General features: G+C 47.6%; 2 protein-coding genes across 7 annotated transcripts in view; one reads left to right on the top strand and one right to left on the bottom strand.

Annotated features, from left to right (window-relative positions):
* LOC137334886 (uncharacterized) overlaps window positions 1–21,145 on the top strand; it is a 90,801-nt gene that overhangs the window by 48,811 nt on the left and 20,845 nt on the right. The window contains exon 1 of one of the 3 annotated variants that reach the window (XM_067999945.1): window positions 6,507–6,742. The exons of the other annotated variants lie outside the window; for them this stretch is intronic. The gene's annotated coding sequence lies outside the window, so the exon portion shown is untranslated. Of the gene's footprint in view, window positions 1–6,506; window positions 6,743–21,145 lie in introns of those variants that run through there. 3 annotated transcript variants of the gene reach the window in all.
* tespa1 (thymocyte expressed, positive selection associated 1) overlaps window positions 1–21,145 on the bottom strand; it is a 148,587-nt gene that overhangs the window by 5,190 nt on the left and 122,252 nt on the right. For 3 of the 4 annotated variants that reach the window (XM_067999948.1, XM_067999947.1, XM_067999946.1), the window contains 2 exons: window positions 16,706–16,798; window positions 6,469–6,677 (listed from right to left, as the gene is read on the bottom strand). In XM_067999948.1, the coding sequence (XP_067856049.1) occupies window positions 6,469–6,677; window positions 16,706–16,798 (302 nt within the window). The remainder of the gene's footprint in view (window positions 1–6,468; window positions 6,678–16,705; window positions 16,799–21,145) is intronic. The other variant, XM_067999949.1, reaches the window with a different exon arrangement.

Genomic DNA, 21,145 nt, shown 5'->3' on the forward strand with positions numbered 1-21,145 from the left:
GGCAGGGTGTTAGAGCGTCAACAGGAGAGGTAGGTTACTAGAGCGTCAACAGGAGAGGTAGGGTACTAGAGCGTCAACAGGAGAGTTAGGGTGTTAGAGCGTCAACAGGAGAGGTAGGGTACTAGAGCGTCAACAGGAGAGTTAGGGTGTTAGAGCGTCAACAGGAGAGGTAGGGTACTAGAGCGTCAACAGGAGAGGTAGGGTACTAGAGTATCAACAGGAGAGGTAGGGTGTTAGAGCGTCAACAGGAGAGGTAGGGTACTAGAGTGTCAACAGGAGAGGCAGGGTGTTAGAGCGTCAACAGGAGAGGCAGGGTGTTAGAGCGTCAACAGGTGAGGTAGGGTACTAGAGCGTCAACATGAGAGGTAGGGTACTAGAGCGTCAACAGGAGAGGTAGGGTACTAGAGCGTCAACAGGAGAGGTAGGGTACTAGAGCGTCAACAGGAGAGGTAGGGTACTAGAGCGTCAACAGGAGAGTTAGGGTACTAGAGCATCAACAGGAGAGGTAGGGTACTAGAGCGTCAACAGGAGAGGTAGGGTACTAGAGCGTCAACATGAGAGGTAGGGTACTAGAGCGTCAACATGAGAGGTAGGGTACTAGAGCGTCAACAGGAGAGGTAGGGTGTTATAGCGTCAACAGGAGAGGTAGGGTACTAGAGCGTCAACATGAGAGGTAGGGTACTAGAGCGTCAACAGGAGAGGTAGGGTACTAGAGCGTCAACATGAGAGGTAGGGTACTAGAGCGTCAACATGAGAGGTAGGGTGTTAGAGCGTCAACAGGAGAGGTAGGGTACTAGAGCGCCAACAGGAGAGGTAGGGTGTTAGAGCGTCAGCAGGAGAGGTAGGGTACTAGAGCGTCAACAAGAGAGGTAGGGTGTTAGAGCGTCAGCAGGAGAGGTAGGGTACTAGAGCGTCAACAAGAGAGGTAGGGTGTTAGAGCGTCAGCAGGAGAGGTAGGGTACTAGAGCGTCAACAGGAGAGTTAGGGTGTTAGAGCATCAACATGAGAGGTAGGGTACTAGAGCGTCAACATGAGAGGTAGGGTACTAGAGCGTCAACAGGAGAGGTAGGGTACTAGAGCGTCAACATGAGAGGTAGGGTACTAGAGCGTCAACATGAGAGGTAGGGTACTAGAGCGCCAACAGGAGAGGTAGGGTGTTAGAGCGTCAACAGGAGAGGTAGGGTACTAGAGCGTCAACAAGGGAGTTAGGGTGTTAGAGCGTCAACAGGAGAGGTAGGGTACTAGAGCGCCAACAGGAGAGGTAGGGTGTTAGAGCGTCAACAGGAGAGGTAGGGTACTAGAGCGTCAACAAGAGAGTTAGGGTGTTAGAGCATCAACAGGAGAGGTAGGGTACTAGAGCGCCAACAGGAGAGGTAGGGTGTTAGAGCGTCAACAGGAGAGGTAGGGTACTAGAGCGTCAACAAGAGAGTTAGGGTGTTAGAGCGTCAACAGGAGAGGTAGGGTACTAGAGCGTCAACAGGAGAGGTAGGGTACTAGAGCGTCAACAGGAGAGTTAGGGTGTTAGAGCGTCAACAGGAGAGGTAGGGTACTAGAGCGTCAACAGGAGAGGTAGGGTGTTAGAGCGTCAACAGGAGAGGTAGGGTACTAGAGCGTCAACAGGAGAGGTAAGGTACTAGAGCGTCAACAGGAGAGGTAGGGTACTAGAGCATCAACAGGAGAGGTAGGGTGTTAGAGCGTCAACAGGAGAGGTAGGGTACTAGAGCGTCATCAGGAGAGTTAGGGTACTAGAGCGTCAACAGGAGAGGTAGGGTACTAGAGCGTCAACAGGAGAGGTAGGGTACTAGAGCGTCATCAGGAGAGGTAGGGTGTTAGAGCGTCAACAGGAGAGGTAGGGTACTAGAGCGTCAACAGGAGAGGTAGGGTACTAGAGCGCCAACAGGAGAGGTAGGGTACTAGAGCGCCAACAGGAGAGGTAGGGTGTTAGAGCGTCAACAGGAGAGGTAGGGTACTAGAGCGTCAACAGGAGAGGTAAGGTACTAGAGCGTCAACAGGAGAGGTAGGGTACTAGAGCGCCAACAGGAGAGGTAGGGTGTTAGAGCGTCAACAGGAGAGGTAGGGTACTAGAGCGTCAACAAGAGAGTTAGGGTGTTAGAGCATCAACAGGAGAGGTAGGGTACTAGAGCGCCAACAGGAGAGGTAGGGTGTTAGAGCGTCAACAGGAGAGGTAGGGTACTAGAGCGTCAACAAGAGAGTTAGGGTGTTAGAGCGTCAACAGGAGAGGTAGGGTACTAGAGCGTCAACAGGAGAGGTAGGGTACTAGAGCGTCAACAGGAGAGTTAGGGTGTTAGAGCGTCAACAGGAGAGGTAGGGTACTAGAGCGTCAACAGGAGAGGTAGGGTGTTAGAGCGTCAACAGGAGAGGTAGGGTACTAGAGCGTCAACAGGAGAGGTAAGGTACTAGAGCGTCAACAGGAGAGGTAGGGTACTAGAGCATCAACAGGAGAGGTAGGGTGTTAGAGCGTCAACAGGAGAGGTAGGGTACTAGAGCGTCATCAGGAGAGTTAGGGTACTAGAGCGTCAACAGGAGAGGTAGGGTACTAGAGCGTCAACAGGAGAGGTAGGGTACTAGAGCGTCATCAGGAGAGTTAGGGTGTTAGAGCGTCAACAGGAGAGGTAGGGTACTAGAGTGTCAACAGGAGCGGTAGGGTACTAGAGCGTCAACAGGAGAGGTATGGTACTAGAGCGTCAACAGGAGAGGTAGGGTACTAGAGCGTCAACAAGAGAGTTAGGGTGTTAGAGCGTCAACAGGAGAGGTAGGGTGTTAGAGCGTCAACAGGAGAGGTAGGGTGTTAGAGCGTCAACAGGAGAGGTAGGGTGTTAGAGCGTCAACAGGAGAGGTAGGGTACTAGAGCGTCAACAGGAGAGGTAGGGTACTAGAGCGTCAACAGGAGAGGTAGGGTACTAGAGCGTCAACAGGAGAGTTAGGGTGTTAGAGCGTCAACAGGAGAGTTAGGGTGTTAGAGCGTCAACAGGAGAGGTAGGGTACTAGAGCGTCAACAGGAGAGGTAGGGTGTTAGAGCGTCAACAGGAGAGGTAGGGTACTAGAGCGTCAACAGGAGAGGTAAGGTACTAGAGCGTCAACAGGAGAGGTAGGGTACTAGAGCATCAACAGGAGAGGTAGGGTGTTAGAGCGTCAACAGGAGAGGTAGGGTACTAGAGCGTCATCAGGAGAGTTAGGGTACTAGAGCGTCAACAGGAGAGGTAGGGTACTAGAGCGTCAACAGGAGAGGTAGGGTACTAGAGCGTCATCAGGAGAGTTAGGGTGTTAGAGCGTCAACAGGAGAGGTAGGGTACTAGAGTGTCAACAGGAGCGGTAGGGTACTAGAGCGTCAACAGGAGAGGTATGGTACTAGAGCGTCAACAGGAGAGGTAGGGTACTAGAGCGTCAACAGGAGAGGTAGGGTACTAGAGCGTCATCAGGAGAGTTAGGGTGTTAGAGCGTCAACAGGAGAGGTAGGGTACTAGAGTGTCAACAGGAGCGGTAGGGTACTAGAGCGTCAACAGGAGAGGTATGGTACTAGAGCGTCAACAGGAGAGGTAGGGTACTAGAGCGTCAACAAGAGAGTTAGGGTGTTAGAGCGTCAACAGGAGAGGTAGGGTGTTAGAGCGTCAACAGGAGAGGTAGGGTGTTAGAGCGTCAACAGGAGAGGTAGGGTGTTAGAGCGTCAACAGGAGAGGTAGGGTACTAGAGCGTCAACAGGAGAGGTAGGGTGTTAGAGCGTCAACAGGAGAGTTAGGGTGTTAGAGCGTCAACAGGAGAGGTAGGGTACTAGAGCGTCAACAGGAGAGGTAGGGTACTAGAGCGCCAACAGGAGAGGTAGGGTACTAGAGCGTCAACAGGAGAGGTAGGGTCTTAGAGCGTCAACAGGAGAGGTAGGGTACTAGAGCGTCAACAGGAGAGGTAGGGTACTAGAGCGTCAACAGGAGAGTTAGGGTACTAGAGCGTCAACAGGAGAGGTAGGGTACTAGAGCGTCAACAGGAGAGGTAGGGTACTAGAGCGTCAACAGGAGAGGTAGGGTACTAGAGCGTCAACAGGAGAGGTAGGGTACTAGAGCGTCAACAGGAGAGGTAGGGTGTTAGAGCGTCAACAGGAGAGGTAGGGTACTAGAGCGTCAACAGGAGAGGTAGGGTACTAGAGCGTCAACAGGAGAGGTAGGGTACTAGAGCGTCAACAGGAGAGGTAGGGTACTAGAGCGTCAACAGGAGAGGTAGGGTGTTAGAGGGATGGGGTTTGTTGGGAGATTTAGAGTACGAGAAAGGTCAACATTAATGGGATATTTAGTACCCGAGAGGTGGTGTTTGATGGGACAATTAGGATACTAAATGCATGGTCTTTGATGGGAAACTTAAGGCAACGAAGGGCCAATTGGGAGATTTAGAGCAATATCACAGTAGGTACAACACAGGAGGAGGCCATTCAGCCCATTGTGCCTGTGCCAGCTCTTGGAAAGGGCTATCCAATTAGTCCCATTCCCCATTGCCCTGTCAGATTTTTTCCTTCAAGTATTTATCCAATTCTCTTTTGAAAGATATTATTGAATCTGCTTCCACCGCCCTTTCAGGCAGTGCATCCCAGATCATTACAACTCACTGCGTAAAAAAAAATTTTCCTCATGTCACCTCTGGTTCTTTTGCCGATCACCTTAAATCTGTGTCCTCTGGTTACCGACCCTTCTGCCACTGGAAACAGTTTCTCTTTATTCACACCCCTTTTCAAAAAAGGGGAGAGGGATAAACCCAGTAGTTACAGGCTGGGTCAGCCTAACGTCGGTGGTGGGGAAACTTTTAGAGTCAATAATCCGGGACAGAATTTATTGGCACTTGGAAAAGTCTGGGCTAATAAATGAAAGTCAGCACGGATTTGTTAAAGGAAAATCGTGTTTGACTAACTTGATTGAGTTCTTTGATGAAGTAACGGTGAGGGTTGATGTTGTGTATATGGACTTTCAAAAGTCATTTGATAAAGACTTCTTAACAAAATTAAAGCCCATGGAACTAAAGGGACAGTGGCAGCGTGGATACAATATTGGCTAAGGGACAGAGAGCAGTGGTGAACAGTTGTTTTTCAGACTGGAGGGAAGTGTACAGTGGTGTTCCCCAGAGATCGGTGTTAGGACCACTGCTCATTGATATATATTAATGATCTTGGGTATAGAGAGTATAATTTGAAAGTTTGCAGATGACACAAAACTCAGAAATGTAGTAACCAATATGGAGGATAGTAACAGACTTCAGGAGGACATAGACAGACAGGTGAAATGGGCAGACACATGGCAAATGAAATTTAAGGTAGAGAATTGTGAAGGGACGCATTTTGGAAGGATGAATGAGGAGAGACAATATAAACTAAAGGGTACAATTTTAAAGGGTGTGCAGGAACAGAGAGACCTGGGGATTCACATACAGAAATCTTTGAAGGTGGCAGGACAAGTTGAGAAGGTTGTTAAAAAAGCATACGGGATCCTGGGCTTTATTAATAGAGGCATGGAGTACAAAAACAACAAAGTTATTCTAAATCTTCATAAACCACTGGCTGGGCCTCAGCTGGAGTATTGTGTTCAATTCTGGGCACCACACTTTAGGAAGGATGTCAAGGCCTTAGAGAGGGTGCAGAGGAGATTTACTAGAATGGTACCAGGGATGGGGAACTTCAGTTCTGTGGAGCGACTGGAGAAGCTGGGGTTGTTCTCCTCAGGACAGAGAAGGTTAAGCGGAGATTTAATAGGTGTTCAAAATTGTGAACCATTTTGATAAAGTAAATAAGGAGAAACTGTTTCCAGTGTAGAGGGGTCAGTAACCAGAGGACACAGATTTAAGGTGATTGGCAAAAGAGCCAGAGGCGACATGAGGAAACATTTTTTACACAGCGAGTTGTAATGATCTGGAATTCACTGCCTGAAAGGGAGGTAGAAACAGATTCAATAATAACTTTCAAAACGGAATTGGATTAAATACTTGAAAGGGAAAAATTTGCAGGGCTATGGGGAAAGAGCAGGGGAGTGGGACTAATTGGATAGGTCTTTCAAAGAGCTGGCACAGGCACAATGGGCTGAATGATCTCCTCATGCGCTGTAACTACTGCGGGAACAGGAAGGAGGGGGAAGGAGAGAGCGCGAGAGCGAGCGAGCACTAGAGCTGCAATGGGAAAGTTACTGTACTGGAGTGATGGGGTTTGTTGGGAGATGTAGGTTACTGGAGTGGGGTTTGTTTGGTGATTTAGGGTACAAGAAGGTAGGGCACCTGAGAGGGATGGTGTTTGATTGGATAATTAGAGTACTAAAGGCATGGGCTTTGGTGGGAGATATAGGGTGCGAGAAAAATGGACTTTTATGAGATATTTAATATGAGAAAGATGGGTTTCGATGGGAGTCTCAGGGTATTAGAGGGATGAGCTTCAATGGGCCAAATGGCCTTTTTCGTACTGTTTAGGAGTGGATTGTAGCTTACTTGCCAGGGTGTAACTGGGATTTTCCTCCCCCAGTCTCCTCGTCTGAGCTTCTAAGAAGACCCTGAAGTTGATTCCATTCGCGTGAGATGCGTAGCTGAAAAAGCGGGATGGAATTTTCGCTGTAATATTGGGTTCTTCCATACCAAAGCCAAGGTTATACAGAATCTCCTCAGGATCCTCCTTGTACATATCCAGAATTTCAGAGACACTAGGAAGAAAGAATACTCAGATTGAGTAAAGACCCCATAACCAACATCATCTCACATCCAGCAGGTGAGAAGAGGCTTTGAACCTAAACAACCTTCAGCCGCACCATTGCCTCATCCAAAGCTAGAGCTCCCCGAGTGACTAAAGATAGAGATTAAAATTGACAGTACTCAAAGTAGAAAAGTCACCCGGTCCAGATGGGATGCATCCTAGGTTACTGAGGGAAGGAAGGGTGGAAATTGCGGAGGCTCAGGCCACAATCTTCCAATCCTCCTTCGATATGGGGATAATGCGGAGGACTGGAGGATTTCAAATACTTTACCCCTGTTCAAAAAAGAACAGTGATAAACCCGGCAATTACAGGCCAGTCAGCCTAACGTTGGTGGTGGGGAAACTTTGAGATACAATAATTTGGGGCATAATTAATTGGCCACCTTGGTTCCATAGCCCTTAATACCCTCACCTGACAAAAATCTATCAATCTCTGACACCCCCACCCAGCCTCAACAGCTTTTGTTTTTTTTGGGGGGGGAGGGAAGAGGATGAGGAGAGAGTTCCAGATTTCCACTCCCCTTTGTGTGAGGAAGTGCTTCCTGACATCACCCCTGAATGGCCTGGCTCTAATTTTAAGGTTCTGTCCCCTTGTTCTAGACTGTCCCACCAGAGGAAATAGTTTCTCTCGATCTACACTATTGTAACAAGCTGTTACTAACCCAGCAATCAATCAAGTGTGGTCTATTCCCTCACATTGAATCTTTACATCATACAATGCACCAGAGATTCATAGATCATTCCATCCTATCACTTACCTTTCCCTGTTCCTTCTAATTCAGGCTTCTCCATATGGATTAGTCACCCACATTCTGTCTACGCATTATACAATACATTGGATACAGGGACAGGTAGTACTTTTCAGTTTATCACTTGCTCCTCACAGTTTCTCTCTTCAAACTCTGAGTCCCTTCCTCTCCGAGCTCCTCTCTCTAATGAATCACTCCCAGTCCTGTTACACTCACGGGCTGGGAGTAGTTAAAGGTAATTGGAATCATAGAAAGGTTACAGCACAGAAGGAGGCCATTCGGCCCATCGAGTCCATGCCAGCTCAATGCAAGAGCAATCCAGCTAGTCCCAGTCCCCCGTCCTGTCCACATAGCATTGCAAATTTTTTCCCTTCAAGTACTTATCCAGTTCCCTTTTGAAGCCCATGATTGAATCTGCCTCCACCACCCCCTCGGGCAGTGCATTCCAGATCATAACCACTCACTGTGTAAAAAAGTTTTTCCTCATCTCACCTTTGGTCTTTTGCCAATCACCTTAAATCAATGTCCTCTGGTTCTTGACCCTTCCGCCAATGGGAACAGTTTCTCTCTATCTACTCTGTCTAGACCCTTCATGATTTTGAACACCTCTATCAAATCTCCTCTCAACCGTCTCTGTTCCAAGGAGAACAATCCCAGCTTCTCCAGTCCATCCACGTAACTAAAGTCCCTCATCCCTGGAATCATTCTCGTAAATCTCTTCTGCATCCTCTCTAAGGACTTCACATCTTTCCTAAAGTGCGGTGCCCAGAACTGGACACAATGCTCCAGTTGTGGCTGAACCGGTGTTTTATAAAGGTTTATCATAACTTCCTTGCTTTTGTACTCTATGCCTCTATTTATAAAGCCCAGAATCCTGCATGCTGGAACTCCCTTCCTAACAGCACTGTGGGAGAACTGTCACCACATGGACTGCAGCGGTTCAAGAAGGCGGCTCACCACCACCTTCTCGAGGGCAATTAGGGATGGGCAATAAATGCTGGCCTCGCCAGCAATGCCCACATCCCATGAACGAATTTTTTTTTTAAAATGCTTTTTTAACCGCTTTCTCAACCTGCCCTGCCACTTTCAACGATTTGTGCACATATACCCCCAGGTCACTCTGTTCTCGCACCCACTTTAGAATTGTACCCTTTAGTTTATATTGCCTCTCCTTGTTCTTCCTGCCAAAATGTATCACTTCACACTGCTCTGCATTAAATTTCATCTGCCATGTATCCGCCCATTCCACCAGTCTGTCTATGTCCTCTTGAAGTCTATCACTATCCTTCTCACTGTTCACTACCCTTCCAAGTTTTGCAAATTTTGAAATTGTGCCCTGTACACCCAAGTCCAAGTCATTAATAAATATCAAAAAAGCAGTGGTCCCAGCACCAACCCCTGGGGAACACCACTGTACACCTCCCTCCAGTCTGAAAAACAACTGTTCACCACTACTCTGTTTCCTGTTCCTTAGCCAATTTTATATCCATGCTGCCACTGCCCCCTTTATTCCATGGACTTCAACTTTGATGACAAGCCTATTATACGGCACTTTATCAAACGCCTTTTGGAAGTCTAGATACACCACATCAACTACATTGCCCTTATCGACCCTCTGTTACCTCTTCAAAAATCTCAATCAAGTTGGTTAAACAAGAATTGCCTGTAACAAATCCATGCTGGCTCTCCTTAATTATTCTATACTTGTCCATGTGACTGTTAATTTTGTCCCAGATTATCGTTTCTAAAAGTTTACTCACTACGAAGGTTAAACCGACTGGCCTGTAGTTGCTGGGTTTATCCTTACATCCTTTTCGGAACAAGGGTGTAACATTTGTAATTCTCCAGTCCTCTGGCACCACCCCTGTATCTAAGGAGGATTGGAAGATTATGGCCAGTACCTCCGCAATTTCCACCCTTACTTCCCTCACCCATCCGGACTGGGTGACTTATCTACTTTAAGTACAACTAGCCTTTCAAGTACCACCTCTTTATCAATTATTAGTCCATCCAGTATCTCAACTACCTCCTCTTTTACTGTAACTTTGGCAGCATCTTCTTCCATGGTAAAGACAGATGCAAAGTACTCATTTAGTACCTCACCATACCCTCTGCCTCCATGAGTAGATCTCCTTTTTAGTCCCTAATCGGCCCCACCCTTCCTCTTACTACTCGCTTACTGTTTACCTGCCTGCAGAAGACTTTTGGATTCCCTTTTATGTTGTCCGCCAGTCTATTCTCATACTCTCTCTTTGCCCCTCTTATTTTCTTTTTCACTTCCCCTCTGAACTTTCTATATTCAGCCTGGTTCTCATTTGTATTATCAACCTGACATCTGTCATACGCCCCCTTTTCCTGCTTCATCTTACTCTCTCTCTCTTTTGTCATCCAGAGAGCTCTGGCTTTAGTTGCCCTACCTTTCCCCCTCGTGGGAATGTGCCTAGACTGTCCCTGAACCATCTCTTTAAAGGCCGCCAATTGTTCAATTACAGTTTTGTTTGCCAATCTTTGGCTAAATCCAATCTCAACCCACTGAAATTGACCCTCCTCCAATTGAGTATTTTTACTTTAGAGTGGTCCATGTCCTTTTCCATAGCTATTCTAAACCTTATGATACTATGATCGCTGCTCCCTAAATGCTCCCCCACTGACACTTGCTCCACTTGACCCACCACATTCCCCAGGACCAGATCCAGTCTACAAGTCCACAACCTCTTCAAGTGGTACCCCTCGCTTGGTTACATATCCCCCTCACCAGCAAAGAGCCAGGGGCTCGAGTGATTTCTACCGTAAGGCACAACCTTCAGGAGAGGGCACTCTCATTCCCTCTACGGTTATCACCGGGGTTTCAGTTCACCGTGACACTGCGGAAACCATTTCAGTCATATCTTCAGTAAAGGACTCCTCCACTGGGTATTCTATTACTACCTCAGATACACTCACACTTCTTCAGCACTCTCACTGGGGCCGACTTGCTTCTTTTTCTCTTCCCACTGCTTAACAACCTCTGATCCTGTTATATCTTTGGATTTCTCCTCCTTGAATTCTTCACTCATGGACTCTTTGACCTAAATGTCTGTAGACGTGGAACTCTCCACTGTCCGCACCAGCACTCAATCCTAGAACATCGTGAACAAACCCTGATGGTGGCCGTGGAGCCCAATTCCTTGGGTTTTTCAGAGATTGGAACTGGTCCCTCAGGGTTTCTCTTTAACCACTCCAGCTCCAGGCACTGTTCCTCAGCCACACTTCACAGGATGACGAGCGACTGTGTCACTTTTTCCAACTGCAAGCATTTGGCTTTGTCCTCCATCTTGAAGCAACTGTCCCTCATTCCTGATTCCTGCAGTTTATGCCTCCCCCTTGATTTGGCCCATCTGGAGAACCTGCGGGTTTTCCCCTTGCACTTTGTTCCTCTTCCCCCAGAGGAATCCATCTTCCCCTTTCCCTGGTTTTCATCCTTATTTGACCTCTGGGGTGCTAATTATTCTTGGCAACCTCAATTGAAGTTTTAATGGAGGCCCAATCTCCAGAAGACTTCAACCTGATGACAGGGTTATCGGTCACTCCATTGGCTACCTCCACTTCATCCCCTTTTGGTGCCTTAACAGCCTTTTCAGTGTCTTTAGTCGCTGAAGTTATACCGTATCCATTCCTTGTCTGAGACCCATTTGGGTTCGCGCTTTGATACTTTCAAACTGTGCTGATTGTAAGACTTCTGGATTGTCATCCAAAATGGCCTCAACTATTTCAGTTTCCACCTTCTTTACAACTTCAGTTAAGATGGTTTATTCACATAGTCCTCCAATACTTGGGTTTTGCTCTAATTTCCAGATCCCCTCTGCCTTCATGCACACTTACTCTCTTCTACTGCTACCTCCCCTGGATTGACTATGATGGCCTCTCCACTTCCTTCTCCTCTTTAGTTGAGTGCATGGTCTCAGACTCTGATTTCTTCTTTTCTCTCCCTCTGATAGTCCTCTGTAGGGAAGCAAGTTGCTCCTGGAAGGTCTCGTTATTCCAAGAAGTCTCATCAAGACCTGCCAACTTGGTCTTGTACTCTTCCAAGTTGCCTTTAATCTCCTTGACCATCAGTATGTCAGAAGGATCTCTCTGTATTTTTGCAGATCTTTCCACCTTTTCACCGATGAATTGGTTCTTATTCACATCCACCAAATGAGCCTGCAGGGAGACCTCCATGGGGAGCTTGGCATCCTCGGTGCCCTGCTCCTCATCCTCCAGCTGGGTTCTCATCTCGGCCATGCTACTTGTAGAGACACTCGTGCACCTCGCAGACTTGTCCAACCATTGCCCGCCTCTTCTCTCTGTTCGCCTTCTGAACCTGCAGGGAGATCACCTGCTGCCCCTGATTCTCTCTTCTCCTTTGCCCAGGTTTTCATATTGGGTTTGGTCTCCTTCCTTTTCTCTTAGGGAAAAGAACCACTGCTGACACCAGCTGTTACTGATCCAGGAGTCAATTATACACGTAAACCAGATCCCAATCATGTGGGTTTTATTCCCCCACGTTGAGCCTTTACATTATACCATGCACCAGACGTTCTTAGGTGGTATATTCTGTCCGACCACTCAGCCTTCTCTGTTCCTCTGCTTCACGTTTCTCCGTGTGATTTATCCCTCACAGTTTCGTTCTCTTCAAACTCTCCCCGAGTCAAGGAGTCCCCAACCCCCAATTGAATCATTTCCCAGCCTTTTATACTCACAGGCAGTTAACATCAACAACCTCTTAAAGTGGTACCTTATCTGGGATACAACTCTCACTCTTACACCTATCCAATCCTTTAATCATCTTAAACACATAATTAGATCACCCCTTAATCTTCTATATTGAAGGGAATACAATCCTAGTCTATATAACCTGTCCTTATAATTTAAGCCTTTTAGCCCCGGTATCATTCTGGTGAATCTGCGCTGCACCCCCTCCAAGGCCAATATATCCTTCCTGACGTGTGGTGCCCAGAACTGAATGCAGTCTCCAGATGGGGTCTAACCAGAACTCTGTACAGCTGTAACGTAACTTCCTCCTCTTTGTATTCCAGCCCTCGAGATAAAGGCCAACATTCCATTAGACTTTTCAATTATTTTTTGTACCTGTTCACTAGCTTTTAGTGATTTCTGTACTTGGACCCCTAAATCTCTCTGCTCCTCCACAGTTCCTAGCTTTTCACCATTTAGAAAATGCTCTGATCTATCTTTCTTATGTCCAAAATGGATGACCTCACACTTTCCCACATTGAACTCTATCTGCCGCAGTTTTGCCCACTCACTTAATCTATCAATGCCCCATTGCAACTTTCTGCTCCCATCTACACTATTTACTGTGCCATCTAACTTAGTGTCATCAGTAAACTCGGATATATGGCTCTCTATTCCTTCATCCAAGTCATTTCTAAATATAGTGAAAAGCTGAGGCCCCAGTTCAGATCCCTGGGGGACATCACTATTCACATCCGGCCATTTTGAGTACATTCCCATTATCCCTACTCTCTCTCTCCTACCTCCTAACCAATTCCCCACCCATGTCAATAGGTTGCCTCCAATTCCATTCGCTCTCATTTTTGTTAATTTATGTCCCTTATGGGGAACGTTATTGAATGCCTTCTGGAAGTCCATATAAATAACATCCATAGACACCCCTTTATCTACCACATTAGTTACCTCTTCAAAAAATTCAACTAGGTTCATTAAGACACATGCTGGCTCTCTGATCAGCTCATGTTTGTCCAAATGCTCAGTTACTCTGTCCCCAATAACAGATTCTACGTTTGACGAATAGGCTTATAATTTCCCAGTTTATCTCTCCTACCTTTCTTAAATAATGGCAGTTTTCCAATCCAAGGGGACAATTCCTGAATCGAGAGTGTTTTAGAAGATCATGACTACAGCATCTACAATTTCCTCACCTACTTCTTTTAATACCCTGGGGTGCAAACCATTGGGTCCTGGAGATTGGTCTATTTTTAATCTCATTAGTTTCTCCATCGCCAGTTTTTTTACTTATATTGAACCTAGTTAGTTTCTCCCCACTATTTATTTTTATTTTTCCTTGTATCGCTGGTACTTTGACTGATACAAAGTAGCTATTTATTAAGTCAGCCATTTCCTGATTCCCAATTACAGTACCACCTGCGTCTGTCATTAAGGGGCCCACATTACTCTTAGCCACCCTCTTTCTCTTAATATACTTGTAAAAACCTTTAGTGTTGTCCTTGATATCCCTCGCAAGCTTTTCCCCGTATTCCCTTTTTGCAGCTCTTACCACTTTCTTTATATCCCTTTGCTGTTCTTTATATCTCTCCCTGTCCGTGGGATCTCTACTGTTCTTTACCATCGTATAAGCCCTTTCTTTTAGCTTTATACTATCTCTCACTTCCCTTGTTGACCAAGGTTGTTTCATTACACAAGTAGAGCTCTTGCCCTTTAGGGGTATGTACAGGTCTTGTATTCTACCAAATATTTTTGAACACCTTCCACTGTTCATCTGTAGTTTTATCCATTAATAGTTCTGCCCAGTCTATTGTGGTCAATTCCTGCTTCGTTCCTCTAAAGTACCTAAATTTAAAACCTTGGTTTGTGACTCACCCTTCTCTCTCTCAAACCTCGATCATAATGGGACAGAATTTACTGCAGCCAGTGAACAAACGGCACCCACTATCAGTTAGACTAAGAGAAGATTTACAAGGATGTTGCCAGGCTGGAGATTTTTAGCTATGACAATAGACTGGGGTTGTTTTCTTTGGAACAAAGGAGGCTGAGGGGAGATTTAATTGAGGTGTATAAAATTATGACGGGACTAGGTAGACTGGATAGGAAAGACTTATTTCCCGTAGCAGAGGGGTCAGTGACCAGAGGGCATAGATTTAAAATGATTGGTAGAAGGATTAGAGAGGAGCTGAGGAGAAACTTTTTCACCCAGAGGGTGGTGGGAGTCTGGAACTCACTGCCTGAAAGGGTGGTAGAGGCAGAAACTCTCAACTCATTTAAAAAGTACTTGGATGTGCACTTGAAGTGCCGTAACCTACAGGGCTATGGACCAAGTGCTGGAAAGTGGGATTAAGCTGGATAGCTCTTTTTCAGCCGGCACGGACACGATGGGCCGAATGGCCTCCTTCTGTGCCATAACTTTCTATGATTCCATGATAGACTTGCCCGTTTAATCTCCATGAGGTTTTGCACGGCAAGTTACTGTAAGGGAGAGATGGAAACAGTGCAGTGCCCTCTACAGGGCATCTGGGGCCTGTGTGAACAGGGCAAGCACCTGGGTATCTCCTTAACCAATCAGGTTGAAGGATTGAAGATTGAACAGCACAGTGCCTGAAATGAAGTGTGAGTTAGAATAATGAATTCAATCTCAAATCAGGTGCAGAAAGAGAAGTAAAGAGAGAGAAAGAAAGATTGGATTAAGAGAGAGAAAAAGACAAAGTATAAAAAAATTCTCCTTTTTTAAAAATCTCCAACATCAATTAAAATCTGAAGGAATGAGACTCCACACTTGTAATAGTTAATTTTCAGAGTCAGGGAGGTTGATTTTCAGTAATTAAGACTTATCATGCCGAAAAAAGGGAGGATTGATTAGGGAAAGCTAGCATGGATTTGTTAAAGGCAAATCGTGTTTAACTATCCTCGGAGTTTTTTGATGAGGTAACAGAGAGGGTTGATGAGGGCAATGCAGTTGATGTGGTGTATATGGAGTTTCAAAAGGTGTTTGATAAAGTGCCGCACAGAAGGCTTATCATCATGATTGCGGCCCATGGAATAAAGGGGGCAGTAGCAACATGGATACAGAATTGGTTAAGGGACAGGAAACAGAGAGTAGTGGTGAACGGTTGTTTTTCGGACTGGAGGGAGGTGTACAGTGGTGTTCCCCAGGGGTCGGTGCTGGGACCACTGCTTTTCTTGATATATATTAATGACTTGGACTTGGCTGTACAGGGCACAATTTCAAAATTTGCAGATGACACAAAATTTGGAAGGGTAGTAAACAGTGAGGGGGATAGTGATAGACTTCATGAGGATATAGACAGACTGGTGGAATGGGCGGACACGTGGCAGATGAAATTTAATGCAGAAAATTGCAAAGTGATACATTTCGGTAGGAAGAATGAGGAGAGGCAATATAAACTAGAGGGACAATTCTAAAAGGGGTACAGGAACAGGGAGATCTGGGGGTATATGTGCACAAATCGTTGAAGGTGGCAGGGCAGGTTGAGAAAGCAGTTAAAAAAGTATGCAGGATCCTGGGCTTTATAAATAGAGGCATAGAGTACAAAAGTATGGAAGTCATGATGAACCTTTATAAAACACTGGTTTGGCTACATCTGGAGTATTGTGTCCAGTTCTGGGCACTGCACTTTAGGGAAGATGTGAAGGCCTCAGAGAGGGTGCAGGAGAGATTTACGAGACTAATTCCAGGGATGAGGGACTTTAGTTACGTGGATAGTCTGGAGAAGCTGGGGTTGTTCTCCTTGGAACAGAGACGATTGCGAGGAGATTTGATCGAGGTATTCAAAATCATGAAGGGTCTAGACGGAGTAGATAGAGAGAAACTGTTTCCATTGGCGGAAGGGTCAAGAGCCAGAGGACATAGATTTAAGGTGATTGGCAAAAGAACCAAAGGCGACATGAGGAAAAACTTTTTTACACAGCGAGTGGTTAGGATCTGGAATGCACTGCCCGAGGGGGTGGTGGAGGCAGATTCAATCATGGCCTTCAAAAGGGAACTGGATAAGTACTTGAAAGGAAAAAAATTGCAGGGCTACAGGGAAAGGGCGGGGGAGTGGGACCAGCTGGATTGCTCTTGGATAGAGCCGGCGCAGACACAATGGGCCGAGTGGCCTCCTTCCATGCTGTAACCTTTCTATGATTCTATAAGAAGGGGACATAGACTGGAATGGACAAGACTTAACTTTCTGTGATGAGTTTAGTTTGTATCTACTGAGCAAATAGAGGAACTTCACGGTGTTCATTGCATTTCACTGGTGAGGCAGACAGCTTGATGCTGTTTTCACAAAGCTAATGGAGGAGCGGTGCAACTCAGACACCAACGTATGGCCCCTCGCCTGAAGTTGCTGTGCAATTTACGCATAAGTAATGGTGAGCGTGCTCACGGTTAGCGAGGTGCTCCCTCATCATTAGATTATTGACTAATTCAGGCACATTACTCATCACAAAATCTAAAAAGGCCGAGAGTTGTTGAGTGACACACTCTTACCTTGAAACCGTTCCAAGTGTCCCGTCAGAAAGAGTGGTCGATGCCTTGCTCCTGCCCATCTGAGTCATCTGCTGGCCCTTGGTGACCTGGGAACTAGTGTTTGCACACAGAGAGGGTCAGTGTTTGCACACGGAGAGGGTCAGTGTTTGCACACAGGGAGGGTCAGTGTTTACACACAGGGAGGGTCAGTGTTTACACACAGAGAGGGTCAGTGTTTGCACACAGGGAGGGTCAGTGTTTACACACAGAGAGGGTCAGTGTTTACACACAGGGAGGGTCAGTGTTTGCACACAGGGAGGGTCAGTGTTTGCACACAGGGAGGGTCAGTGTTTGCACACAGGGAGGGTCAGTGTTTGCACACAGAGAGGGTCAGTGTTTACACACAGGGAGGGTCAGTGTTTGCACACAGAGAGGGTCAGTGTTTGCACACAGGGAGGGTCAGTGTTTACACACAGAGAGGGTCAGTGTTTACACACAGAGAGGGTCAGTGTTTACACACAGAGAGGGTCAGTGTTTGCACACAGGGAGGGTCAGTGTTTGCACACAGGGAGGGTCAGTGTTTACACACAGAGAGGGTCAGTGTTTACACACAGAGAGGGTCAGTGTTTACACACAGAGAGGGTCAGTGTTTGCACACAGGGAGGGTCAGTGTTTGCACACAGGGAGGGTCAGTGTTTACACACAGAGAGGGTCAGTGTTTGCACACAGGGAGGGTCAGTGTTTACACACAGAGAGGGTCAGTGTTTACACACAGGGAGGGTCAGTGTTTGCACACAGGGAGGGTCAGTGTTTGCACACAGGGAGGGTCAGTGTTTGCACACAGGGAGGGTCAGTGTTTGCACACAGGGAGGGTCAGTGTTTGCACACAGGGAGGGTCAGTGTTTGCACACAGAGAGGGTCAGTGTTTACACACAGGGAGGGTCAGTGTTTGCACACAGAGAGGGTCAGTGTTTGCACACAGGGAGGGTCAGTGTTTACACACAGAGAGGGTCAGTGTTTACACACAGGGAGGGTCAGTGTTTACACACAGAGAGGGTCAGTGTTTACACACAGGGAGGGTCAGTGTTTACACACAGAGAGGGTCAGTGTTTACACACAGAGAGGGTCAGTGTTTACACACAGAGAGGGTCAGTGTTTACACACAGAGAGGGTCAGTGTTTGCACACAGGGAGGGTCAGTGTTTGCACACAGGGAGGGTCAGTGTTTACACACAGAGAGGGTCAGTGTTTACACACAGAGAGGGTCAGTGTTTACACACAGAGAGGGTCAGTGTTTGCACACAGGGAGGGTCAGTGTTTGCACACAGGGAGGGTCAGTGTTTACACACAGAGAGGGTCAGTGTTTGCACACAGGGAGGGTCAGTGTTTACACACAGAGAGGGTCAGTGTTTGCACACAGAGAGGGTCAGTGTTTACACACAGAGAGGGTCAGTGTTTGCACACAGGGAGGGTCAGTGTTTACACACAGAGAGGGTCAGTGTTTGCACACAGAGAGGGTCAGTGTTTACACACAGGGAGGGTCAGTGTTTACACACAGAGAGGGTCAGTGTTTGCACACAGAGAGGGTCAGTGTTTACACACAGAGAGGGTCAGTGTTTACACACAGAGAGGGTCAGTGTTTACACACAGAGAGGGTCAGTGTTTGCACACAGGGAGGGTCAGTGTTTACACACAGAGAGGGTCAGTGTTTGCACACAGAGAGGGTCAGTGTTTACACACAGAGAGGGTCAGTGTTTGCACACAGAGAGGGTCAGTGTTTGCACACAGAGAGGGTCAGTGTTTACACACAGAGAGGGTCAGTGTTTGCACACAGAGAGGGTCAGTGTTTGCACACAGGGAGGGTCAGTGTTTACACACAGAGAGGGTCAGTGTTTGCACACAGGGAGGGTCAGTGTTTACACACAGAGAGGGTCAGTGTTTGCACACAGAGAGGGTCAGTGTTTACACACAGGGAGGGTCAGTGTTTACACACAGAGAGGGTCAGTGTTTGCACACAGAGAGGGTCAGTGTTTACACACAGAGAGGGTCAGTGTTTACACACAGAGAGGGTCAGTGTTTACACACAGAGAGGGTCAGTGTTTGCACACAGGGAGGGTCAGTGTTTACACACAGAGAGGGTCAGTGTTTGCACACAGAGAGGGTCAGTGTTTACACACAGAGAGGGTCAGTGTTTGCACACAGAGAGGGTCAGTGTTTGCACACAGAGAGGGTCAGTGTTTACACACAGAGAGGGTCAGTGTTTGCACACAGAGAGGGTCAGTGTTTACACACAGAGAGGGTCAGTGTTTGCACACAGAGAGGGTCAGTGTTTGCACACAGAGAGGGTCAGTGTTTACACACAGAGAGGGTCAGTGTTTACACACAGAGAGGGTCAGTGTTTACACACAGCGAGGGTCAGTGTTTACACACAGAGAGGGTCAGTGTTTGCACACAGGGAGGGTCAGTGTTTGCACACAGGGAGGGTCAGTGTTTGCACACGGGGAGGGTCAGTGTTTACACACAGGGAGGGTCAGTGTTTGCACACAGGGAGGGTCAGTGTTTACACACAGAGAGGGTCAGTGTTTACACACAGGGAGGGTCAGTGTTTGCACACAGAGAGGGTCAGTGTTTACACACAGGGAGGGTCAGTGTTTGCACACAGAGAGGGTCAGTGTTTACACACAGGGAGGGTCAGTGTTTGCACACAGAGAGGGTCAGTGTTTACACACAGGGAGGGTCAGTGTTTGCACACAGAGAGGGTCAGTGTTTGCACACAGAGAGGGTCAGTGTTTACACACAGGGAGGGTCAGTGTTTGCACACAGGGAGGGTCAGTGTTTGCACACAGGGAGGGTCAGTGTTTGCACACAGAGAGGGTCAGTGTTTGCACACAGGGAGGGTCAGTGTTTGCACACAGGGAGGGTCAGTGTTTGCACACAGGGAGGGTCAGTGTTTGCACACAGAGAGGGTCAGTGTTTGCACACAGGGAGGGTCAGTGTTTGCACACAGAGAGGGTCAGTGTTTGCACATGGAGAGGGTCAGTGTTTGCACACAGGGAGGGTCAGTGTTTGCACATGGAGAGGGTCAGTGTTTGCACACAGAGAGGGTCAGTGTTTGCACATGGAGAGGGTCAGTGTTTGCACACAGAGAGGGTCAGTGTTTGCACATGGAGAGGGTCAGTGTTTGCACACAGGGAGGGTCAGTGTTTGCACATGGAGAGGGTCAGTGTTTGCACACAGAGAGGGTCAGTGTTTGCACATGGAGAGGGTCAGTGTTTGCACACAGAGAGGGTCAGTGTTTGCACATGGAGAGGGTCAGTGTTTGCACACAGGGAGGGTCAGTGTTTGCACATGGAGAGGGTCAGTGTTTGCACACAGAGAGGGTCAGTGTTTGCACATGGAGAGGGTCAGTGTTTGCACACAGAGAGGGTCAGTGTTTGCACATGGAGAGGGTCAGTGTTTGCACACAGAGAGGGTCAGTGTTTGCACACAGGGAGGGTCAGTGTTTGCACATGGAGAGGGTCAGTGTTTGCACACAGAGAGGGTCAGTGTTTGCACACAGGGAGGGTCAGTGTTTGCACACAGGGAGGGTCAGTGTTTGCACACAGGGAGGGTCAGTGTTTGCACACAGAGAGGGTCAGTGTTTGCACACAGGGAGGGTCAGTGTTTGCACATGGAGAGGGTCAGTGTTTGCACACAGGGAGGGTCAGTGTTTGCACACAGGGAGGGTCAGTGTTTGCACACAGGGAGGGTCAGTGTTTGCACACAGAGAAGGTCAGTGTTTGCACACAGGGAGGGTCAGTGTTTGCACATGGAGAGGGTCAGTGTTTGCACACAGGGAGGGTCAGTGTTTGCACATGGAGAGGGTCAGTGTTTGCACACAGAGAGGGTCAGTGTTTGCACACAGGGAGGGTCAGTGTTTGCACACAGAGAGGGTCAGTGTTTGCACATGGAGAGGGTCAGTGTTTGCACACAGAGAGGGTCAGTGTTTGCACACAGGGAGGGTCAGTGTTTGCACACAGGGAGGGTCAGTGTTTGCACACAGGGAGGGTCAGTGTTTGCACACAGGGAGGGTCAGTGTTTGCACACAGGGAGGGTCAGTGTTTGCACACAGAGAGGGTCAGTGTTTGCACACAGGGAGGGTCAGTGTTTGCACACAGAGAGGGTCAGTGTTTACACACACAGAGAGGGTCAGTGTTTGCACACAGGGAGGGTCAGTGTTTGCACACAGGGAGGGTCAGTGTTTGCACACAGAGAGGGTCAGTGTTTGCACACAGGGAGGGTCAGTGTTTGCACACAGAGAGGGTCAGTGTTTGCACACAGGGAGGGTCAGTGTTTGCACACAGGGAGGGTCAGTGTTTGCACACAGAGAGGGTCAGTGTTTGCACACAGGGAGGGTCAGTGTTTGCACACAGAGAGGGTCAGTGTTTGCACACAGGGAGGGTCAGTGTTTGCACACAGAGAG

The sequence above is a fragment of the Heptranchias perlo genome, chromosome 18 (assembly GCF_035084215.1).
Source record: "Heptranchias perlo isolate sHepPer1 chromosome 18, sHepPer1.hap1, whole genome shotgun sequence".
Lineage (NCBI taxonomy): Eukaryota > Metazoa > Chordata > Chondrichthyes > Hexanchiformes > Hexanchidae > Heptranchias > Heptranchias perlo.